General features: G+C 47.3%; 1 protein-coding gene across 5 annotated transcripts in view; it reads left to right on the top strand.

Moving 5' to 3' along the window:
- THADA (THADA armadillo repeat containing) overlaps positions 1 to 25,756 on the top strand; it is a 438,996-nt gene that overhangs the window by 167,266 nt on the left and 245,974 nt on the right. Inside the window, exon 29 of one of the 5 annotated variants that reach the window (XM_075595764.1) lies at positions 13,520 to 14,421. The exons of the other annotated variants lie outside the window; for them this stretch is intronic. Coding sequence (XP_075451879.1) covers positions 13,520 to 13,613 — 94 coding nt within the window. The 3' untranslated portion in view covers positions 13,614 to 14,421. Of the gene's footprint in view, positions 1 to 13,519; positions 14,422 to 25,756 lie in introns of those variants that run through there. 5 annotated transcript variants of the gene reach the window in all.

Raw genomic sequence — 25,756 nt, 5'->3', positions numbered from 1 at the left:
ATCGCAACTGGACTAACACGGCTATTTTCTGCTTTATATATATATATATATATATATATATATATGGGACTCGCATATATAGTGTTTTTCAGTTCCGAATGGGACCTTTGTCAAGAACACAGGAATAAGCGTTTAATTTACTCACCTTCAGTGAGCAAAATATAAAAATGGCATGAAAATAACTGGAAACGATGCAGGATTGAATTAGCAACCGTGGAGTCCATCACATCACTCTGGCAGAAGAGAACAATTGTATGTGTGGTAAAGTGAAGAAATGATTGATCTAAGAACTTTTTTCTTAATTACTTGATGTATGTACATTTGTATTGATACACTGCCACCAATGTATGAAAAGCTTGAGAGAATTAGCAAGACTGTACACAGAGATAATATCATGTACAAACTTTCGCAAGGGGATCAGACAGTTTTTTAACAAACCGTGTTATTTTCACCTCTGAGGATCCCTCCTCTCCACCCTCTGCACCCCCTCCCCCCCACCCTTCAGTTTCCAAAATACTTACCAGTGAAGTTACCAGGTATAAATCTCTCTCCACGAGATAATGGCAGAAAAATCTCAGGCCAGTATGAAGCCACAACGTCGTCAGTTTGGCTTCCTATTGAACGGCCATTTAAATGTCATTTAAAAACCAGGAAGTATTCCCGGTAACTCCACCGGTGAGTATACCAGGAACCGTGACGTCCCTAGAGTTGAAAATAACAAGGTTCAGCTTTAGATGACCCACCCCGGTTCCAATGTTGGAAATAAAGGGGAAATAAAGGGGTTTAATTAGGGAGAATTGCTTCTAGAAACTGTATGAATTAATGCAAAAGCTTACAATCTAAACAGAATAATGGGAGACTTAAAGACTAGAATAGGAGCAAATGCAGTTCACAGTGTATTTGACAGTGCAGGTAAATTCATCAGGAGTGGAAGGACTAGCCACAGATACAAAGTAACCAATTGCTTAATTGAAGAGATGAGATTTTAGACATTTACTGAAAAATGGGAAGGGATGTGGATTGGCAAATGCTGGAGGGGAGGGAAGTTCCACAGGTAGGAAGCAGTAAGTATTGAGAGGTTTCAGACATGAGTGAACTATAGCGACAGATGAGGCCGAGAGGAGACGGTCAGCAGCAGAGGGTAAGGGACGAGAAGGGGTACTGTGAGAGATTAGAGCTTGCATGTAAGAGGGGGTAGAAGAATGTTGGGCCTTGAAGGAGAGGAGGGAAATTTTATCGTTAATGTGGAGTGTGATGCGGAGGCATTAAATGAGTTTCAGGAGGAGAGAGAGAATTCTAGCAGCTGCAATTTTAATAGATTGCCTAGTATATAGTTGGAATGAAGGCCAGAAAGGAGATGGTTGTGATTTTCAAGGCGGGACATATTGAGGGCATGCATGAGAGTTTAGTTGTAAAGGGCGGATTCTGGCAATGTTGCTGAGGAAAAATTGTCCAGACTTAGTGATGAGTCAAATATTAAACCTAGACAGTGTGCTTAGTAGACTAAATTAATGGTAGTGTTATTGGCTGTGACAGAAAATGGAGCAATAGGGCATGGTTAAGGTATTATAATCTCTGTTTTAAAGATTTAGTCTCGGGTGACTTAGGGCCAACTTGCATTAAATAGCAGTGAGATGATTAGTAACTTGGGATGGGTTGTCAGAAGTAAGTAGGGGTAGAAAGATGCAGTTGTCATCGGCATAGTGGTGATATTTGAAAACAAAGAAGCAGCTTTCAAGGGTCCCCCAATCCTGAGCGTGGAATGCGTCCTCCCACATGCGTGAAACCCCTTCACATCTCCAGAATAGGGGATGCAGTGTATGTGGGGGACGGGGTTATGGTGCAAGGAGGTGGAGGTATTCAGCAAGAGGGCAGTTTTATGACGTACAGGAATGGGATCATGTCATACATCGGCAGGGATATTTCATTGGGGGTTGGACTCTGTTTCAGGGTCTCCCGTTAGTGGTTAGAAAGGTAAGAGAAGAACCAGGCTCTCCTGCTTTTTGTTACCAATAGACTGAATAATTTGCACTAGTAAAGTGTGTCAAAAGCAACATTATAAAGTAGAGAGCCCTTGAGATTTAGCAGTGTGGACATCATGGGCAACTTTGGTGTCGGTTGTTTCAGTGGAATGAGCGATTAGGATGTCACATTGAACTGGGTCTAAGAGCGTGTTCACTGAGCGCCAATGTGGGCATTTGCACTACAATCGCCTCCTTAACCTCTAGATTTGTGACCTCTCACGTGCAGGGAGCTCATTACCACCTACAGATGCAGCGGCCGTTATTCGAACATATCACGCGTTGTATACCTCGGAATACCCATGTCATGGCGCGTCATTACCGCATGTTGACTCGTTTTTATCGAGTGCAGAAAATGGCATTTTATTGTTCTGGTTTTTAAACACCTGCAAAATTGACACAGTACTGTACTGTACTCATCACAATTCATTCGTTTCTGCCACGGAAACGCAAAGAATTGCGCCCAATGAAATCGGAACCCATAAAATTCAAAGAAAGCAACCTCGTGATGTGGCCACGTGGAGTTCAGCAGCGCACACGAAAACGGCTCTGAGATATGTTCGAATAACGGCCGCTGCATCTGTTGGTGCAGGTTTTTCCTGACTACTATATAGCTGTTTGTTTTTGTAATATACCTAACTCTGTACCCCATTGTACCGCGCAGCAGAATATGTTGGCCCTTCACAAATAAACAATATTCATAATAATAATTGACGTCACTGCACTGCCACCTAGTTTCTCCCCCCTGTGGACTGTTGAGGGGATAGAGTAAGTAATTAGAGATTTGGCTTGAACGGCAACATCCATTCAGTGGTGTGCACAATATTGAGCTATGTTTATTTTAATGGAGGGATTATGGAATTCTGCAGTGTGGATTTATTTACTTAAAGGTGTAATAGCCATGATTTTCTCAAACTAATGTCACTCAGCAGGTCAGAATATGAAAGGTGCAGTACACTGGCACAGTTCTCTGTGGTCATGATGACAGATGATTAACTGTCTCGCACAGGCATTATCTGTACATGTGGATGACTCAGCCAGGCAAGGTTACTCCTGGCTCATTTTCATCCAGAGGGGCAAAACTTGTGACTGGAATGATGAGCTTTGTTATCTTGAAACACAGTATTTTATTTCAGAAAACTGAAAGGCAGTTAAACACCAATGAAGAAAACGACAAGGTGAATGTTTTCATGTACCGCAACAATTGTGTGTATCTAATATATGAAGAAAAGTCCAATATCTATGAAATAATGATCATTATCAAGGCAAATCACAGCGGCAACCCAAGGACTTAAAAAAAAAACAAAAAAAAAATAACCATTCATTTCAGCTCTGGGGACCCCCTGTTTCCAGAGAGAGACTGTGACAGGGCTACACAATAAAGGTTTAAGCCCATCTGGTTACTCCTGAAACTGTGGGGTCCCTGGCAGCTACCTACTGTAGCACCAGGAACCAGGGATTATACATGTACAAAATAAAGTGACCCCTGCTTTTCCTGTTTACATGTTCCCTTTGCCCTAGAAACGTGAAACTTCTCGAGTGTAGGTTTTATGTGGGATATTTGGGTCGAAATGCAATTATTTTGTTTGCAGGAGTTCGGGGGCCAAAGATACCGGTAGTCCCCTAATTCTCTCTGACTATTTGCCAGTACACGGGTAGAATTACACCGGGGCTGCCCAGTGTCCCCCAGACTCCTGGTTTTCGAGCCCAGATATCCCCGATCAATCTCCCGCACAGATATGGGTCTCCCCAAGAGATATTGTGTAATAAAACATATTTTATTATGAGTTGTGCATTTACTATAAATATATATTCAGCCAGCCAGGGCATATACAAAGGTGCCGGGAAGTCTGGATAGACATCGTAGTTCAAAGGGGAGACGGGATATTGAGAGATGTCGGGGTGCTAAGTGGCCGGGGTAGGGCGGAGTACTGAGTCCGGAGAACAAAGAACCCCTGCGGGGAGGACCCTCTGGTCTGCCAGACTCAGTGGAGTTTGCCCAGTAGGTGGCAATGGGTTGACTGTGGGAAACAGCAGAATGTCGGCCCATTTCCCATTGGTCAATTCGTATTTCCCGCCCATGGGGCATCCCGAGACAGTTCGGCACGTCCCCTCCTCTGACGTCATCTAAAGGACGAGCCCCTATTCCTATTGGCTAGCCGGGAGGAATTCCCATGCTCTGATTGGTCGCTCCTCCTACCTCCATGCTGAACATAGAACAGCGGAAGGTATGTAAGGAGAAGTCCCAGTCAGAGAACCAGACCATCTTGTGGCTTGAGTCGATGACGTGAGGGCGAGCTTTTCAAAGTGGCTCTGTTCCAAATAGCAGAGCATCCGGCTTCGTTTTGAAGCTAGGAAAGTCTGCCCTGCAGATACTAAGGCCCAGGACATAGTGCACTCAGCGTTGCTGAGCCACGCTGAACAGATGCACAAAGCCCCTGCATCTGTTATCAGCGTGGCTATAGTTTCTCCCTCCGCATGCTTGCTGATGCGTGCGGAGGCTGAGAAACTTCCCCGAGACAGGCAAGTTTGAAATTTGCCGCTCGGGGAAGCGGAGGAGCGGTCACGTGACCGCTCCCATCCAATGGGTCTGCAGCCGGTCCGGCATTGTAAGCACAGAGGTGTGTGTGTATGTGTGTGTGTATGTCTGTGTGTGTGCATGTGTGTATGTGTGCGTGCGTGTGTGTGTGCGTGTGCGTGTGTGTGTGCGCGTGTGTGTGTGTGTGTGTGCGAATATATTTATCAAAGTTGCACAATGTTAATAAATAATTTATTCTCACATGTCGTTTTTTTTTTTAATTTTTAAAATATTATATAATGTACATATACACACACACACAGGTTCCCCGTTGACACACAAACACACAGACCACTTCAAAGTGACACACACACACACTGACAGCTACCAAGTGACACACACACAGTGATAAATGCCTCCCAAGCGCGCTTGCTGTCTCCTCTGCCAGGACAGCAAAAAGCTTCTGATAGAGCGAGCGGCAGCAAGCAAGAGCGAGCAGCAGCACCTAAGTGCTTACTATGTCCCAGGCCTAAGTCAGACGCGAAGTCCAAGTTCTCGTTTTGCAACGTAGCGGTCGCGGGTAGGAACTGAAGCCGAAAAGAAGACCAGGAAGCCCGGATATATATCCGGTCAGTGTAAGGCCTCCGGAGCGGGCGCCCTGCACCTATTTTAGCCCAGATTTCACCCCCAGCGCCCCAGTAAGTGTGTATATTTTGTGCTTTTGTATTTAATTGTGTGTACGTGGGTTTACCGGATTAAACCTCATTTTATTTCACTACCGTGTTTTGCCTAGTGAATGATCCCGGTATAAATTTGTTAAAGGTCCTGGTCTCCCGTGACACAAAACCTTTGCAATTGGTGCCGGTAACCACTCGGCTACCAGGGTTCACATAATGGCGGAGTTTCAAAGCTCCCGCGTGATGCGGGAACATTAAAACCCCGACATAACTTTAAACCCAGCTAGCTCAGCTGCAGCAGCTACCTGCACCTACTACAGAGGTAAGTATCTCCAGAAGCAGGTGGTCACCAGAGCTGAAATTAATGGGGTTCAGCTCCATAGAACCCCTGCTAAAATCCTGTTTTTTAAAAAAAAATCAGCTCCCACCCCCCCCTCCCCTCACCCCCGCTTGGATTGCTCCTTGAGCGAGTTCTGGCCTGCACGGTTTTCCCTGGGTGCTGCCATGTTCCGTGTTGTGCATCTCCCTGCTGCCTGTCACATTCTGTGATGATTATATATGATTTTGCCTGTGACAGGGACTATTTGATATAGCAGGGATATGTCAGCAGAGTCTATTAATGCTGCTAGATCATTTTGTATCATTGTATTTTTCTATTGTCTATGGAGAGACGAAGGTTGGGAAATTACAGTGATGTCTATAGTACCTGGAACGTGCTGTATTGTAAACATGGCAGACCCCTGCTCCATGTATGAAATATGTTTTATATTTTTTTTAAGAAGAAGAAGAAGAAGAATGAAAGAATATAATGTGTGTGTGTGTGTGTGTGTGTGTGTGTGTGTGTGTGTGTGTGTGTGTGTGTGTGTGTGTGTGTGTGTGTGTGTGTGTGTGTGTGTGTGTGTGTAGTCTACCTTTTTTTTTCAGGGCTTTATATGCTGAAACAGTTAAAAATGCTCTGACTTCAATGGGAATTTTTCAACCGGATCAACCGCTTTGGAACATACTGTATTGTATAGAATAAGGCCCTTAAGGAGGAATTCCTCCTAACTGCTTTGGAGAATAAATACTGAACTCATTAAATACTATATTGCCAGGTGGTTTACATTGAAGAGAACAGCCATCAGTGTTGTTTCCTTACTTTATTATTTTTTGGTTTCTTGTGACAAAAATTAAGTTGATGTAGGAAATAGGTGAAGCTATTTCTGTGAGGGAAAAACAGCAGCCATTTTGCATGATCACCAGCAATCAAGTGATATTACATACTTCCTCACCCAACGAATGTATTTTAACATAGAATAACTAAAGAAGCAGTTTGTGCTCGTCAATTTTTACTTATTTAGTTTTTATTGCTTCAGCAGGGGGGCAATGTCCATAGCCACATTTATATTTTGTTTGTGCTTAGGGTTGCCAGATAGGCTTCTCCAAACTGGATACAATGGTGAAACGTGCGACGCATTCAAGGCACGCGCACACCTCTCACTGCTCCATGCTGTTTCCTCCTCTCCTTGGCCCCACCTCCTGAATGGCTGCATTACCCAGCAGCAGCCAATCAGGATGGAGGAAGCTGCACAGCACTCTAGCAACTCACCTGCTCTCTCCCTGTGCCCCCCGTCCCCTCCCCCCAAGCCGGTCAGATCACTTATGTCCAGAGAGGTAATACCAGACACATACACGTCCAGTATTACCCCTAATTTTTTACTGGACAGTGTCTCCAAATACATAACGGTACGGTTAAATATTGGATACCTGGCAACTCTGTGCTGGAAGCTAGTACACAAAATTACATATCTCATGAATCTGGAGATCCCTGGAGGTCGAGTTCTGTGGATTAGGTCCAGATAATATATTTTTTTGAATGATAAAAAAATTAGGATGATTGCTGCTTTAAAGCAGCAGTCCAAACAGCCGTTCTCCTCCCCCACCTCCCCCCCACACCCTTTACTATGTGCATCAATACAATCCACACAATGATAAGTAATCAGCAAAGGTGCTGATCGATCCGTTCTCCTGTGATCGATTGACGAAGATTCGGCTTACGGGTTCACTAAATGGCTGTCAGTACAGCAGAAGAGGACCCAAGATGCAAAGTTCTGTGGGGAAGATCATGTGACCAGGCAGTCACTAGATACAATTGGTGCACTGCTAGAGAGAGGGCAGGGCTCAAAAAGGGGTGTGCCAGAGCCTGTTTCAGAAAAGGAAGGGTATGTGACTTTGAAATTGGTTGCCATAGAAACAAAAAATGCTTGTTACATTATAATACATTAAAAATGTCATTTAGAGTTGTTGTTTTTTTAAATGCTACAAGTATTTTCTCTTAGTACAGAACTGATTTATTTAAAAAAAAACACACATAGGATATTGCTAGGACTGCAGCTTTAAGACTGATGTATATTTGAAACTAACAAATATTCTTCAAGAAGATATTCGAAAACTAAGAAAATACCACAAACAATAACCCCAGTTAGTATTCTAACCCCTACAGTTTTAATTCAGGTAATTCGCTGCTTTTTACCCAACCACAGATCTACAAATAGAGAATGTAATGTAAAACAGCGGTGCGCAAACTGGGGGGCGCGAGAGTTTATAGGAGGGGGCGCGGCGGTTACAGAGGCCCCACGCAGAGAGCACGAGGCGGCGCGCAGAGAGCACGAGGCGGCGCGCAGAGAGCCCGAGTCCCCGCGCAGAGAGCACGAGGCCCCGCGCAGAGAGCACGAGGCCCCGCGCAGAGAGCCCGAGGCCCCGCGCAGAGAGCCCGAGGCCCCGCGCAGAGAGCCCGAGGCCCCGCGCAGAGAGCCCGAGGCCCCGCGCAGAGAGCCCGAGGCCCCGCGCAGAGAGCCCGAGGCCCCGCGCAGAGAGCCCGAGGCCCCGCGCAGAGAGCCCGAGGCCCCGCGCAGAGAGCCCGAGGCCCCGCGCAGAGAGCCAGAGGCCCCGCGCAGAGAGCACGAGGCCCCGCGCAGAGAGCACGAGGCCCCGCGCAGAGGGCCCGAGGCCCCGCGCAGAGGGCACGAGGCCCCGCGCAGAGGGCACGAGGCCCCCGCGCAGAGAGCACGAGGCCCCGCGCAGAGAGCACGAGGCCCCTGTAAATTTACATACTGGCTTCAGCCCACGCGTCTACATGACAACGCGGCGTCAAATTACGCCTGTTGCATGGAGACGTGACGTCAAATAACGTGACCCTGCGTCATTTGACGCTTCATTGGAGGTAAGGGGGGGCGCGACCGAGTAAGAGAGCAGGCAGGGGGAGGGCACAGCACAGGAAGTTTGTGCACCCCTGATGTAAAATACAGAGTGACACGGGAAGTACAAGCAATCCCTCCAGCTAATTAAGCGAGTGATGCCCATGACCTTGGGGCAAGCCCTCCCACTCATCTCGCTAGGGTCTCCGGGCCGCCGTCACGGCCTGGGGGAGGGACGGTGGGTGGGGGGGGGCAGGCTAAGGGGAAGCCTTAAGGGGCAGCCAGGAACTGAATCTTTCATTCTGCTCCCGGCTGTAGCGAACGTGACTCCCGGGAGCCCACTCGCGACAACGGCCGGCTCTTTGGGGCTCGGCCGGGTACGGGGGCAGCAGGGCAAGGCCTGGCTGACCCCTGACCCCACTCTGGCACGGACTAGCGCTTACTCCATTATTGTTTAATAAATAAAGCCGCGGCCTTTTATACCTCCACACCGAGTCTGTCGTTACTTGTCTGTTATACGTGGGTACCGGTTCCAAGGGGAGGGGGGGGGGGTCCCTCGCGGCCTCCCTGGTCATGAAACAATACAGGGGAAATAGCACCGACAGAGCATGGGAAAAGGAAACCCCTGCCATACAGATCTTACCATTTAAGACAATATCCCGTTAACTGTAAATATAATTTCGTAAAAGGTATTGGTCAAGAATGGCATAATCTGTGTGGTTTTCAAACTTGTTTCATAAACAATATGTCCTAATTAAAAATAACACTCTGAAAAAGGGCTAAACCTATTATAAACTTTTGACACATTGTATCTTTGCAGGAAAGAGAGAGGATGTCTCTGTAAATGTAAACCATTAGCCTCATGCTTTTGTTAGTTTGTTCAGAGCAACAGAACCCTGGGCTTGTTTGGAATAGAAATGGAAGTGTTTTGCTTTGCAGTTCCCCTTAACGTGCTTTGGCTGGGAGAGCTTTGATTGGGCTCTGACCGTTTCAGTTCAGCTGGAGTGGAATTTTCCATCGAGTGGGAGCAGCATTAAGGTTGCTTTGACCATGATGCAATCAGTAGAGTGATATGAGTGGGATTGAACACTGCAAGGACAAATCTGCATCTCTTCTTGTACATGTATCTGTTACTCCTAAGCAAACCAGGATACTTCTGGATTCTCTATCTACTATTCCTTAAAGCAACAGCCAGAGCTCATTAAAATTGTCATGTGTTGTGGTTTGGAAAGGTCTGCTTGAAATAATCAGTTCTGCTTCGGAGGGGAATTGCAAAAGAAAAAAAAGGTACATACTTTGGGAAGCCAATATTAGCCTTGTATAAACCTCAATAAAATACCCATATTCTGTTGCAGGAGAGGCACGAGTGCATGCAAGTCCTCTGGCACAGATATTTAGCAAGTTATTCATTTTTAAGGGAATATTTGAAAGACCATAAGATTAATTTACATTGGTGCAGCAGTTAATGGGGTATTCCCCTAAAGGAAGAATGTGAACTAAATGTTTAATAAAGTCAATGTAGCTGATTGACTCCTTTCCCTGTCCATACTGGTTGACCATATTTGACTATGTAAAAATGCTTAGCATGGATCACTAAAGAACCTTTTTTAATTAGTTGTACTGATGAAACGGCCGTTATTCGAACACATCTCGCCGCCGATTTTGAGTTGCCGCTACATCAGTAAATACTGCTCCCTGACCCCTGAACATCATGACTGAGTACCTGTTAGCTTGCAATTTAGCCATTTTTGTCCATAAATCAGGAAGCAAAAGATGCCAGACAATGCTGGAGAGAAGTAATCGCAAATAAAAAATTTTTTTTTTTTTTTTTTGCAAAAAGACATATTGGTACGATTAAATGATCACCGAATAGAATTACTGTACTAATCTTGTTTGATAATTTCTTTTTCAACTTGTATTGCTTTATTTTATTTATAAAATGTTTTACCAGGAAATAATACATTAAGTTACCTCTCGTTTTCAAGTACAGTATGTCCTGGGCACAGAGATATGGTGACAATGCATAGTCACATTAATTGAACTGAGGTTATATACCCTTTAAACACTTTAGTTCCAAAAGACTGCAGTGCATTGTACCAATTGCCTCATAATGCTGTTGAACACTTTTTTTTTTTATCCTACAAATGTTTTCCTTGGGAGGAAACCTAGTGATTGACAGCCAGTAATATGTTGTTATTTTATCGTGCAAATAACTGATTTAGAGCGGTTAGGATCAGGTGAGAAAAATAAAGAAATACAACCTTGTGTTGAGTAACTTCAGGGGGTGGGGTATTTTTACATCTTTTTTTTTGTTTGTTTTATTTATCTGTTTTATTTTATGTAATTTTGTCTGCCAGATGTCGATTAAAAACATACAGCTATTTTGAATGGGTGGAATTAAGAGTGAATGCATCCAATAAAATATAATAAAGGTGGATATGAAGTTAGAAGTTCTAAAATGCTTAAAACAAATTTTAAATTTTTTTTTAAAAATACCCTACACCCCAAAGTTACCTCTGTGGTTCCCAGGTGTCCAGTGTTGAACCGGACTGTCCTGTATTTGGACACACTGTTCATTAACACATTGGAGGTAATACTGGACAAGTATGTGTCTGGTATTACCTCTCTGGACATAGTGACCTGACAGGTTTGGAGGGGCCGCGGGATTTCTCTGAGCAGGGAGAAAGCTGGGCAGCTTCCTCCATCCTGACTGGCTGCTGCTGGGTAATGCAGCCAATCAGGAGGTGGTGTCAGGACCTGGGGGTGAGGCCAAGGAGAGGCAGAAACAGCATGGAGGCGTGTGTCTCGAGTGCCTCACACTTTTCACCACTGTGTCCATTGTTTTTAGAGAAGCCACCTGGCAACCCTACTAAGAACATGAACTGCCCTATTCTCTGACATAGGTCCACCAGGTTCTCGATAAATATACCCATCCTACGAGGAAATAAACATGAGTAATAGAGAGGAGGGGCAGCTGTTGCTTTAAGATATCAAGAAAAAAAGGCAATGTCTAGTACTGTAGACCTAATGAGGCGTACAAACTTCAAACATTGTATCTGTCCTCTGCAGCAACTTTGCAGTATGCCATGTGCCTCTTTTTAATTAGAGCAAATAAAAATAGTTGGAGAAGCACTACATCTAAAGTAGAGTCCTTTCTCTTTCCCTTCCCCCACCCCCCACGCCCCCGTTCATTTTTAAAGTACCCAGACAGTGGGTCGGAGTCTATGCACAGTCTGTGTCTGAAGCACTTCTCCCCTTTATGTGTTCACGTTTTAATATATGATTCTCTCTATTTCCCATTTCTCAAATGTTCTAACATACGCATCTTTAATGTAAAAAATATACCAAAAATATTGGCTAAAGGCATGCCACTTACTCCGCTATTAAAACACTTTAAAGAGGTATACAATAATGACCCTGGTTATATTACATTTAAGGGACTTGAAAATATACAAATAAACATTAGACAGGGAAATAGAGAGAATCATTTATTAAAACGTGAACAGTATTGGATTTATGAAATGCAAACTAGACATCCCATTGGTTTCAATGAACTTATTGAATTAACTCCATTTTTAAGATGATAAATGCTTAGATTAATCCCTATCTGGTATTGTAGGAGTCTCTCTTTTTACTATTGACATTTTATGGTATTTGTATTAATATTGTATGTTTTCCTTTTATATTCATTATTTGTGATGGTACCATCTTATATAGCTATTTATACCATTCGCCACGCTCTGATTAACTATCATTGTATGATGTGATATGTGGCAATAGCATGGAATATTTGTTCTTAATAATGTGAAATGGTATCTGTTTTCTTTTCTTTTTACGTTTTGTATTATATGTGATGGTTCTATAGTATGTGGTCATGTTTGTGTGAAGTATCATGTTCCTAGCTTTAATTAATTATATATTGATTGTAGCGTGTAGCCTGTGAATGCCGCAATATATGTCACAGTATAGAGAAGAGGTTGCATCACTGTTGCAAATCGTTGGCATATAAAGGGTGTCTGTTTTGGTGGTTGAGATGGGCCGTCCTAATTGATTACCTGCCGCCTACAAATACGCGCGGATGGCGCTGTACGTGACCTCCTGACGAAGCACGTGGTGCGAAACGCGTAGAGGTCACGACAGGTCATCCTGCGCGTGTTTGCTGAGAGGCTGAGACGGAGCCTGCCAGAGGCACAAGTGGCGATTTTCAACTTCTGCGGTGCCGTGATCCGGATCCTATACGGTTAACCGTGGACCCCCAATTCTGCCTCAGTGTGAGTGTTCGTATCCCCCTGTCAGTGCTAAAATAGTCCTCTATGGCGGTTTTAATTTAAACCACTCTGGATTGTTGTTTTTTCTTTTGTTTGTTTTTTACATTGAATATATATTTTTTTAGTGTACTGTGTGTGTTTTACTGTTTAGGGTTTAGATATTTCAGAGTCCATATGTATGGTCACTGAATCAGGGCGGTTTAACATTTTTAGCTGAGGAGGGATTGGATCCTCTCAGTTTTATATGTGTATTTTTATTAATAAATAACATTTACTTAATCCCACTGCGCATCTGTGCATTTTTTCTTTTCTGTTTTTCAGGGTGTTCCTCCCCCCTTTTTAGGGGGGATCACCTTGAGGTGGGAGCATTTGGGGAGACGCTCCATGCACGTGCAGTAAAGGGATTTTCCAATTTTATTCTGCAGCACGAGCGCTGAATATCCTTCTTTCTGCTTTCATGATTGTCACGTGTATTACTGCTGTGAAGCTCTATGTACATTAATGGCGCTATATAAATGAAAAGATAAAGTAGAATAGTAGGCACAAAATGATTGCAGGTCAGCTCTGGGGATCTGCTAGTTCCCGATATAATTACCAGCATTTAAATGGTCGTCCAAAAGGAAGCTGCAATGGATGAATTTGAGACCTCGTATTGGCCCATGAGATATGACGGCTATTTGTATTTTTCTATGGGGAGATTTAGACCCCAGTAACCGTACCAGTAAGTATCTCGGGACCAAGGACTCCCTGGAGTAAACAAAAATAGAGAGGTTTATTTCTGGAGGTCCCCATGCGGTTTTGAAAAAACCCATAGTAGGGGAGTCTCCTGCTTTAACACGGGCATTTTTATTCTCAGCAGCGTGACTATTTGTGATTTATTGGTACCTTGCACTATCCCCATCCAAATAGCCACAAACATTTGGTTTCCTGCAACTCTGCTCTTGGATCTGTGACCGGCACAGAGTGAGTAATTGTGCTACATGTGCAAGAGGGTTGCATGTGGGTTTACTTCTAGTTACTACTATTTCCATCCTGCAGCTCGTGAATTGCCGTACCACAGGCGATTGCTTGTAAACTTAATGAAATCTTGTCTGGCAGTTGTATGGCTAATTTATTATACCTTTTCCTTTTAGTGAGTATAAGTGAACGCCTAAGCCTCAGAAAAAAATATTACTTGTTCCTGTGTTGCATTATGTGCCAATGGTTTGAAGTACTGTATTTACATTTTGTCTTAATTGTTACACCATTGCTTGTGTGCTTAGCATTCTATTATGGATGTTAATAATTTACTGTACGGTGTTTGCTGAGCGGGTGAAGTAGTTTAATATGTGTAGGGTTGTGGCGGGTGCCTTGTTTATCTGACTTTGCACCCCACAGGTAAATTCCATGTTTAACATAAAAAAAAAATCACAGTACAAAGAACCAGCTCTGACGTGCTAGAGAAAAAGTCATTTTTACATTATATGTTACTAATTCATTTTTTTATTTGCCGCGTCAATCCTGGACGCAGCGTTTTTACCATAAAATGTAAACACGTAATTTTCTAACGAGTAAAACAATCAGACTTAAAAACAAACATGGCGAGGATCCGACTGCCAACCAACTTCCAGTCTTAATGGTGGGACTGCAGTGTGAAATACATGCATATTGGGAATCTCAATGTGTGACAAAGTAGACGAGTAAGTTAGAGTTATTCTTTTCCTGTAGTAATTCACCAATATACAGGCTGTCTTTAGTTATCCAACACAATGTGTTCATGGAAATGGCGTCAGATAGTGGATCGTTGTAAAGTGAAGCCCGTTTTCTTCCTCCATTTCACCTTAGGACTTTACTGACTATTTAAAGACAAAGGTGGATTCCATTCATCAAGGCATCCTCTCTGTATCCTTCACCAGTCTACACCTCTTCTTCTTAACTCTCCTCCTGCCTTCCTCAACTCTTTCCGCTGTCACAGAGGAGGATGTGTCGCTGCTGATCTCCTCTTCTCCCTCTACCACTTGTTCTGTCAACCCCATTCCCTTTTATCTCCTCAAACCTCTTTCTCCTACTCTAATCCCTACACTTACACATATGTTCAACTCCTCCCTCTACTATGGTACCTTTCCCTCCTCCTTCAAACACGCAACAGTTATACCCTTACTCAAAAACAGCGAGCTTGACCCTACCTGTCTCTCTAACTATCGTCCGGTCTTCCACATGCCTTTTGCCTCTAAACTCCTTGAACGCCTTGTATTCTCTCGCTTGCTCCATTTTCTCACCACCTATTCTCTCCTAGACCCTATATAATCTGGCTTCCACACTGCTCACTCCAGCGAAACAGCCCTCAATAAAATAACTAATGACCTCCATGCTGCCAAAGACAAAGGTCACTACAATCAGGTCACTACTCATATTGCTCGATCTGTCTGCAGCCTTTGATACTGTGGACCACCCTCTTGTCCTTCACATTCCCCATGCTCTTGGTATCTGTAACAGAGCTCTATACTGGAGCTCCTCTTACCTCTCCCATCGTACATTGTGTCTCGTTTGCGAACCCCTCCACTGCCTCCTCTAGCGATCTCTCTGTGGACGCACCACAGGGCTCTGTACCAGGACTTCTTTTCTTTTAACATACTCTCTAGGTGACCTTATCACATCTCTTGGGTTCAAATATCAACTCTATGCTGACATGCAAAAGTACTTTTCAACCCCTGAACTTAGACCTGCTGTACAGACAAAATTCTCTGACTATCTCTCCACTATATCATCCTGGATGGCCCGCCTTAACATGTTCAAGACGGAGCCCCTCATACTTCCTCCCAAGCCTGGCCCTACTGCTCAAGCCTGGCTCAAACTTAACATGTCCAAGACGGAGCCCCTCATACTTCCTCCCAAGCCTGGCCCTACTGCCCACTTCTACATTACTGTTGGCAGCGCTATCATGCACCTAGCATTACAAATGCTGCCTATGGGTCACATTTGACTCCTCTCTCACATTCTCCTCTTTACTCTCTCCTAAATCTATGTCAGTGCCTCTAGTGCTAAATTCCCTCTCATGGCTTTAAATGGAATCTTGTAATACAGTAGGGCCCCACTCATACGGCGTGTTCCGTTCTAGGCCGCCGCCGGCGGAAAGCGAAAATCTCTGAAAAGCGGAACCTTGCATTTGCTATGTCCACTGGCGATTTTCCGTCTTTCCTACCCCTTCTGTGCATGTGCAGACTCGGCCGTACCTCTTCTGCACATGCACGAACTTGGCTGCTCCCCTGTTATGCGTATGCGTGATCTCGACTGCTCCCCCTTCTGCGCATGCGTGACCTCGGCCATCCCCCTTCTGCGCGTGCGCAGACATGGCGGCCCCCTTCTTGGAACCGCCGTATTTGTGAATATCCGAGAAGCGGAGCCCTACTGTACACACACAACTTTCCTATTCACTTTTAAGGCTATACACTCTTCTGCCCCTCCTTACAGCTCAGCCCTAATTTTTCACTATACACCGTTCCGACTGTAGCGTTCTGCTCAAGGATGTCTTCTGTCTACCCCCTTTTGTATCTAAAGCCCTCTCCCGCCTTAAACCTTTCTTGCTTACTGCCCCACACCTTTGGAATGCCTTTCCCCTCAATATCTTACTAGCAGCCTCTCTATCCACCTTTAAGACCCATCTTAAAACGCACCTCTTTAACGAAGAACATGTGTAGCTCTGTGGCTGATACTATACACTTCATACATCGACCTTGGCCCCTTGCAGGCGCACTTACCAGAACACCTTCTTACTGTCTCTGTACCTCCTTCCTATGCACCATTTAGATTGTAAGCTCTTTAGTGCAGGGACTCCTTTTGCCTAATGTTACTTTTATGTCTCAAGCACTTATTCCCATTATGTGTTATATTTTTGTCACGTGAAGCGCTACGTACATAAATGGTGCTATATAAATAAAGATATACGTATTATAAAGAGTCTCGATAAGGCATTTTGGCTTCTGGAAACTGCCCATTGGTATGTACTGCACCGACACACTTTATTCGAGCAAATACCCAGTATGTACCTGGCAAGATACCTGGAATGCGCCGCTCCTCACCTCTGACAAGCCCCGTTGCATTTGCCTTCCCAGCCTGGGTTCATGCCTGGCTGACGGGCGGCTGATCTGTTAAATGATAATGATTAGGATTTAATAGGCTGCAATGCTTCGCGTGTCTACCAGATGGCATAAATTCATGAATTGTAATGCAGTATATATATATACTGTGCAGTATTGCAGCCAGCGGGAATAAAATGCTTCAATCCCTGCCTGGAAAATAACCCAATGCACTCGGGCAGAAAACAGTCACAAACCTCAATACACCCGGGTATACCCGAATTCGTGGGACTAGCCGAGCTCGAATAAAGTGTGTCGCCAGTGTATTATAAAGCGTCGGAAAGTGAGGACAGTCTGTATTATGATAAAAAAAGAAAAAAGAATTGTAGTAAGACTTATTCCAGGTGTGTGCTGGGAAATTGGTTTCAACATTTAAATCCATATTTTCCAAATGAGGCTACATAATGACATGAATAACACAGCCATGTCAATGTATTCCTTTTTGTAGAGCTGAAATGGACACCACATACTGTAGTAGGCATAGAGACCGCTGCTAGGTAATGTGATGCATCCAGCGATACACTTGAATCCCGTCACTAATGTTCAGTGGCTATAAATATGATGAAAGCTCAGTACATACAATCGCATGTATGGTGCCTGCTCATGCAGGCCTATTAAAAGGTATTGACATATCTCCATTTTCATATAAATTTACTATAAACACTGCAGTGTGAATGCAGTTTCAAGAAATGCGACATTGTGAAACCGGTATTTGCAGCAGTTTGCAATGGGTTTGAGATGGTAAATTATCTACAACTGTGTTGACTTTGATTCATTCCTAATGTTTCTGCTCATAATTGCATGTCTCGATTTTTAAATGACAGTGCCATGTTGCGGGTCCAAAAAATAATGAAACTATATTTATTTAAGTACTTTTGAAGGTTATTCATCAAGGGTGGTTGAAGGTTAACGCAAGGACGTTCTCTCCCATTCAGTTAGTGCGCTGAGATTAACGAAACTTGATGAGTCTGTGGGTTAGTGTAATCCGTTTTCTTAGAAATACTCGACCACTTTTCTGGGGGCAGTTATTCATTCAACTGCAATAAGGCCCTGATCGTCACTATCACAGTGTAATCAATAACCCCATTACAGTTGGAATGTTTTACTTTTCTTCGCGTCCGCTGAATTCATGCTCATCAGCTACCAATGTGTATCTGTTTTGCGAATGATGACATCATACTTTATATATAACAAAAGAAAAACAAGGACCTGTAGATGTGGAGACTGACAGGCAATCTTTTCTCCAAACGAGATTAGGTAAAGATTGTAATACCTTCCAATGCATTGTTTACCATTAAAAGAAAATTGTGAATACTTACAGGTATGCTTATTAGATTTTAATAAATATATATATAGACCCGCCACAGAAGGCTGCAAGTGTTTTTACACGCCAGCGCCAACAGCAGCTTGAGTCACGATGAGTCCAGACACGGTATAGATGGAAACAGCCAGACCCTCCTCCAGCTGGTATCCGCAAAGTCCCAGAGCAGTTCTAACAGTATACAGGTGCCCCTCCAGATAGCGTGGGAACACCACGTGAAGAACGTAGTGACGTCAGACCCTACGCTTTTCGTCAGCGCTTGCCGACTTCGTCAGGGGGATATATACATGTACACACACACACACACACACACACACACACACACACACACACACACACACACACACACACACACACACACACACACACATCAATCACCAGTTTCTCTTTTTACTATTAGACATACCACAGCCATTTGTTCACGTTGGACCTAGTAGGGACTGACCCTCTAAACAAGAGGTGGGAAACCTATTTTTCAATGTAGCCACAGGTGTGGTGAATGAGAAGTGAAAATCGCCTCACCATGCAAAAAATGAGAAATTAGGTTGCTCAATCAAACATTTAAAACAACACACACTGTTTGTCTGCTTCACTCACCTCAGCACTATCACCTGCTGCTGCTTCCCTCAGAAGTGTATGTACAGAGCTCCCAGGCATTTGGTAAGGAATCAGCTTTATTCTTTCTTTATTTGTTATATTTTGCTGTGGATCTGTGGGGGAGTATACTGGGAGTTTTATAGATGGGTTTGGGTGTATTTTCAGGCTTAAAAACCGTTTTTGGTTTTCACCCAGGGGCTGCAGTGATTTAACCCAGCATAGCTGCAGTTTAGCTGGCTGGAAAACTGCAGTCTCACCCCCTCTCTCCTCCCTCACTACTGGAGGTTTTTACTGGTTGTTTAAACTTCCAATTTCACTCTTTTGTTTTTCTTAGGCCTGATTCCTTTTCTCACTTGCTATTGAGACCTCTGTGTCTTTTCTATAAAGACTTGTAAATTGTGGTGTTTGCTTATTATAACAGAGAGAGAGAGTAACTAATAAGGAGAAAAAGATTTAAAGCTGCAGCAGGTTTTAAAAGCTGCTTTTTTCCCCCTTGCAGAGAGATCTCTTCTTAAAGGGACAGTTTCTCTCAATACCTCTCTCACTTAGCAATACCTTCCCCTGACTTAGAGGCTTATTTGTTATCATGCCTGGAAAGGGGAATAGGACTAGTGCGGCAACGGGGGCGACGCCCGTTTACAGAACACCAAAAACTGTGGCCCCTAGGAGCAACACTCTTAGTCACAGCCCTAGGCCTGGTCCTTCCAGTGCCCTGGCCACGCCTCCCCCAGCACCTGTTAGCAGCGTAACCCCTGCAGTCCCAGTTCCAACATGGGCGCATGTGGCAGTTGCAGGCGTTGACCCCAGCAACAACAATGCTGGGGCCACGCCCTGTTTGAGCAGGAAGCTTGGGGTGAGGTGCCCAATGTCACCTGGCCTAAACATGGAGATATATGTGAGGGCTGTGGCTGATGTGGTGGGTCCCTCTGCTGTGGTGGCGGCCAGCAAAATGTATGGGAGGGGCATTTTCTTCCTCCGTACGCTGGCTGCCACTCACACCCTGGTGCAGAAAGGCATCAGTGTAGGGGGGAAATACATCCCTATAGAACCCATGGAGGGGTTAGGCACAAAGGTCATTCTGTCAAATGTGCCCCCCTTCATCCCAGATTGCCTCATGAAGCCGTACCTGCAAGCCCTGGGAGACATTAAGTCCCCCATAATAAAATTATCATTGGGCTGCAGAGATAGGGCGCTGAGGCATGTACTCTCATTTAGGCGGCAGGTACAACTGCTGCTGCCAGGGAGCAATGAATCTGTGGAGGGTTCGTTTAGGGTGCCCTACGAGGGCATAGCATACACTGTGTTTTATGGCACGGAGGGGGTTAGATGTTATCTGTGCAGAGAGCTGGGGCACACTCGTAGGAGTTGCCTCAGAGGGAACAGAGGACCCATCCCAACTCCTGCACCCGCCCCTCCCTCTGCCAAGACACCCGGTACCGCTGTGCCCACCACAGCGGGGCCCTCAAGGGCCCAGGTCCCTCCTGAGACCGCAGGAGATGTCGCTGTCCCATCCGGAACAGTGACTTCTGCACCTCTTCCTGGAGAGCGGAAGGAAGGAGAGGGGGTCGCCCTGGAGCGGCCAGCCTCTGTTAGCGCTGTCTCCCCCCAGGAGGAAACGCCCTGTGCCGCTGCACCCACCGCAGCGGAGCCCTCGGGGGCCCAGGCCCCCGCTGGGACCACAGGAGATGTCGCTGCCCCATCTCGGACAGTGACGTCTACACCTCTCCCCCAAAGAAGGAGAGAGAGGGAAAAGCCCTCGAAGGCCCAGGCCCCCTCTGGGACCGCAGAAGATGTCACTGCCCCATCTCGAACAGTGACATCTGAACCTCTCCCCAAAGAACAGAGGGAGAAGGAAAAGATCTCGAGGGCCCAGGTCCCCCCTGGGACCACAGAAGATGTCACTGTCGCAACTCAAACAGTGACATCTGAACCTCTCCTCAAAAAAAAGAGGGGGAAGAACAAAGTCACCCCACAACAGTCACCCTCTGTCGCTGTCCCACCCCAAGAACCCCCTAACCCCATTGTAAGCACCGTACAGGGTGAAGGGGAGCGGGAGGAAACTCCTGCTATGGAGACAGCGGCACCCTCTCCTGGGAAATCAATCCCCAGGAAGAGCAAATCTAAAACCAATAAGAGGGTGATTGAGGAGGTTGAGCATGAACCATATTATGTTTACCCTCTGAAGTCTCGGAAGCGGAAAGAAAAATCAGTTCCGCACAAGGTGGTCCTGTCCGACCCACTGGTTGGGATTAACCAGTGTAAGCCGGATCCCACAAATGTACAGCCCCCCCCCCTTGAATTTCTGGAAGGAATGCAGCTGGAGGTACCCGATGCCTCTGGGGACGTTGGGGAACCTCCCAGCGCCCCTCTCGGTTGGAGAGCATCCCCTGGAGAATTGTGCTTCGGTAAATTTGACATGCCGAATGCACCTATCTTCAGAGCCAACCAAGATCCCCCTTCGGCTGTACCGCCTTCGGGTGACGCACATAGGGATAAAAAGCCCCGGTTTGCGTCACCAGAGGAAGGAGATGGGTTAGGGCTGACCCCCGTGGATGAGGGTTTGGAGGGTGTTGTGGTGAGCACTTCCGATTACATCTGGGAGTTGTCTGACCTGAACCCTCTTGGTGCAGAGTTTTGGGCAGGCACTTTGTTGGGAGTGAACGCTGGGAAAGACCCTCCCAATGAAGCCCTTGCTAAGGAGTGCCCCCCCATGGTTGGTGAGAGCTCTCCCGCGGATGGTGGGTGCCCTCCCGCGGATGGTGGGGGCCCTCCCGCGGATGGTGGGGGCCCTCCCGCGGATGGTGAGGGATGGTGGGGGCCCTCCCGCGGATGGTGGGGGCCCTCCCGCGGATGGTGAGGGCCCTCCCGTGGACGGTGGAGGCCCTCCCGCGGATGGTGAGGGCCCTCCCGCGGTTGGCGAGTGCCCTCCCGCGGGTGATGTGAACACCCATGGCACGTGTGCTTCTGTGGCCCCCGAGGACCCTCGGGAGACCACTGCCTCTGCCATGTCGCCACCAGCTGCCCCTGAACATCCTGACTTGGGGATGGAGGTGGAGAGCACAGTGGACCCCCTCGTGGAAACACCGAGGAGGGGATCCAATCTAGGGCTGAGAGAGGCCCCCGCAGAGAAGGACGGGGGTCTTGAATTCTCCAGCCAAGAGGAGCCTGGGGAGTTGGGGCTCAGAGGGGAGTCCTCTGGCACCATGGAGTCGGTGGACTCCTCGATCCCCATTATCCCTGCCCGGGAGCTAGATAGTTTCCTGGATGATACCCTCTGTAGACACGGACATACGAAGGTGCAGTTGGCCCTTGAGAGGTGGAAGGATGCTTCGGTCATTCTCCAATCTCTCAGAGTATACATCAAGGCTAACCACAAGGCCAAACTTTCCGGGACTATCGAACATACTCGGGTCCTAAAGTTTAACAAAGTGTTGCGAGAGCACGTAAAGGCTTCTCGGGGTATAGTACCCTGAGCGCCTATGGGAAGCAAGACTCTTGATTACCAATGGCTTTGAGCATCGGTACGCTAAACGTAAATGGATGTAAGGACGGGTTTCGAAGGTTCCAGGTACTCACCTTTTTACAAAAGGGGAAGTATTCTGTGAGTTTCCTGCAGGAAACCCATACCACTCCAGAGGCTGAAGCCAGCTGGCATCTGGAGTGGCGAGGCAAGGTCTTTTTCAGCCACCTCACTTCGACATCTTGTGGGGTGGTGACCCTGTTCTCTGAATCCTTTCAACCTGAGCTGCTGCTTGCCAAAGCTGTTGTTCCAGGTCGCCTGTTGCATATCAGGGTCCGACACGAGGACTACACGTTTAATTTCCTGAACGTGTATGCTCCTGCCAACGGACCCCTGAGAAGGCAGTTCTTCGTCAGAATGTCTGAATACCTGGAGACAGTCGACGCAGACGAATACGTGGTGCTCGGGGGTGATTTTAACTGTACCCTCGAGGCTCGCAAAGACCGGAATGGTCCGGAGCCACACCCGTGTTCTGCGTCGGCCTTGCGGGAGGTCATCACCCGCTACTCCTTGGTAGACGTCTGGCGAGAACAACATCCTGAGGCATCCACTGAGTTCACCCATGTTAGGGTGTTTAGGGGTGAACGGATGTCCTGGTCCCGGATCGACAGGCTGTATATTTCCAGCCACAGCCTGTCACGAGCCCAGTCCAGTGCCATTAGGCTGGCGCCGTTTTCGGACCACAATTGTGCGTCCGTGACGGTGACGCTGCTACCTGCAGCACCCTCGGCCGCATATTGGCACTTCAACAATACGTTGTTGGAGGACAAGGGGTTTGCGACGACGGTCCGAGACTTTTGGATGGCCTGGAGAGGTTGCAGGTCAGACTTTGCCACGTTAGAGCAGTGGTGGGACGTGGGCAAGGTTCATCTGCGCCTCGTGTGTCAGGAGTACACAAAAGGTGCCAGCAGGCGGCGTGATGCTGAGATCGAGGCCCTCAGGGAGGAGGTGCTCGATCTCGAGAAGCGGCTGTCTGTGGCAGGAGACCAATACCTGCAGAGTATGTACGTGGAGAGGAAGTGCACTCTCCGGGACTTGGAAGATCGGAGAGCTCGGGGGGCGTATGTGCGATCCCGCATCAACTTCCTTCGAGAGATGGATCGCGGGTCGCGCCTCTTCTACGCACTGGAGAAAAAGAGGGGAAACCGTAGACATATCACATGCCTGTTGGCAGAGGACGGTACCCCTCTCACTGACCCGGAGAGCATCCGGGACAGAACCCGGAGATTCTATGTAGATCTTTTCTCTCCGGAGTCCATCCAGCCAGATAAATGCAGGGTCTTATTAGAGGGGCTTCCCACGGTCAATGAGGATGGAAGGGAGCTGCTTGAGTTACCTTTGACTCTGGCCGAGCTCTCTGAAGCCCTCAGTCTCATGTCCCACGGAAAAGCGCCAGGGCTAGACGGGCTGACTGTGGAGTTCTTCCGGTTTTTCTGGGAGATGCTGGGACCTGATTTCACCGAGGTCCTAGCTGAAGCCCTTGAGATCGGTGAGATGCCACTTTCGTGTCGGCGGGCAATACTGACTTTGCTGCCGAAGAAGGGGGATCTCCGTCAGATCTCTAATTGGCGACCGGTCTCACTGCTCAGCACGGACTATAAGATCGTAGCCAAAGCGCTTTCGCTGAGGCTCAAGTCCGTGCTGGCAGAGGTGATTCACCCCGACCAGTCCTATACTGTCCCAGGCCGGAGCATTCATGACAACATTTTTCTGGTCCGGGACCTGATGCACTACGCGCAGAGGACTGGTCTGTCACTCGCCTTCCTGTCCCTAGATCAGGAGAAGGCATTTGACAGAGTGGATCACCGTTACCTTATGGAGACCCTGCGGGCGTTTGGCTTCGGCCCACAATTTGTGGGCTTTCTCCAGATGCTGTACGCCTCTGCAGAGTGTCTGGTGAAGATCAACTGGTCCCTGACGGCACCTTTTGTGTTTGGTCGGGGAGTACGTCAAGGGTGCCCCCTGTCTGGGCAACTGTACGCGCTGGCCATTGAGCCCTTCCTCTGCCTACTGAGGAGGAGGCTCACCGGGCTGGTGCTGCGGGAGCCCGACATGCGAGTAGTCCTATCGGCTTATGCCGATGACGTGCTCCTCGTGGCCCAGGACCTAGATGATCTAGAGCGGGCACAAGCGTGCCAAGAGGTCTACACCGCGGCCTCTTCTGCTCGGATCAACTGGTCCAAGTGCTCCGGCATGTTGGTGGGTCCCTTACAGGTGGACTCTTTGCCCCCCACGTTTCGGAATGTCTCGTGGGAGAGCGATACTCTCAAGTATCTGGGAGTCTACCTGTCTGCTGCGGAGGACCCGGCCCCAGAAAACTTCAGTGATCTTGAAGAACGGGTCATTGCTCGTCTTGGGTCATGGGTGTATCTGTCGAGAATGCTTTCCCTTAGGGGAAGGACCCTGGTGATCAACCAGCTGGTGGCCAGTCAGCTTTGGCACCGGCTGATAGCCATGGGTCCAACCCCCGAATTTATCAACAAGATCCAGAGGAGGTTGATGGATTTCCTCTGGATGGGGAAGCATTGGGTCTCTGCGGGAGTTGCGTGTCTCCCTTTGGAGGAGGGTGGACAGGGAGTGGTGTGTGTCCGCTCCCAGTTACACACTTTCCGCCTCCAGTACCTGCAGAGATACCTATTCGCAGATCCGTCTCCGCAGTGGTGCCAGCTGGCAACCAGTTTCTTTTGCCAGCTGCGCAATATGAGGTATGACCGGCAATTGTTTATCATCAGGCCTGAGGGTTTAGGTAGAGACCTCTCGGTGCTGCCGGCATACTACCGGGACTTACTGAAGGCCTGGAAATTGGTCTCCGCAACCAGGAAGAAACAGGCGGTGGGGGTTGATATCCTCGCCGAGCCCCTGCTATATAATCCGGCAGTGGGGGCTCGGATGTTGGATTCACCCTCTATTTGCCGCCGACTAATCCTGGCGCAGGTGACCAGAGTCGGAGATCTCCTGGACTATGAGCGGCGAGGCTGGGTAGGAGCAGAGGAGCTCGCGCCCCGTATGGGTCTGCTTACTGCCCGCGTCCCTCGTCGTTTGATCCAGGAGATTAAGGATGCCATCCACCCCGACTCACGCACCTTCATCGAGGGGGTTTTGCAGACCGGAGAGCCTTGTCAACCTATCAACTTCAGCTCTCCGAATCTTTGCGTAGAACCCAAACCAAGGCCACCCCCTCGAGTTCCTATCTCCCCAAACCTCAGCAGGTTGGGGGATATGTCCCCGGCATGTTTTCGCGGCATGCCGAGGAAAGTCCTGTATTCTCTGGTGCTCCATATAGTGCACTACCTCGCCCTTGTCACCCGCCCAGATACCATCTGGAGGCGGGTATTTTTTGGGAACGAGGATGAGAGACCCCGGTGGAGAGAGCTCTATTCAGCTTTGGTTCCCCGTCCCGCCGGGGATTTGAGTTGGAGGGTCCTCCACGGTGCACTGAGCACAGGAGAGTATTTGGCACACTTCACGGACTCCCCCGCCGCCTGTCCTTTCTGTGGCGAGCGGGAGTCCGTATTTCACATTTATTTGAGTTGCGTCAGACTG

Source organism: Ascaphus truei, chromosome 4, assembly GCF_040206685.1.
Source record: "Ascaphus truei isolate aAscTru1 chromosome 4, aAscTru1.hap1, whole genome shotgun sequence".
NCBI lineage: Eukaryota > Metazoa > Chordata > Amphibia > Anura > Ascaphidae > Ascaphus > Ascaphus truei.
Note: the sequence above shows the minus strand (reverse complement) of the source record. Positions and strands in the feature narration are given on the sequence as shown.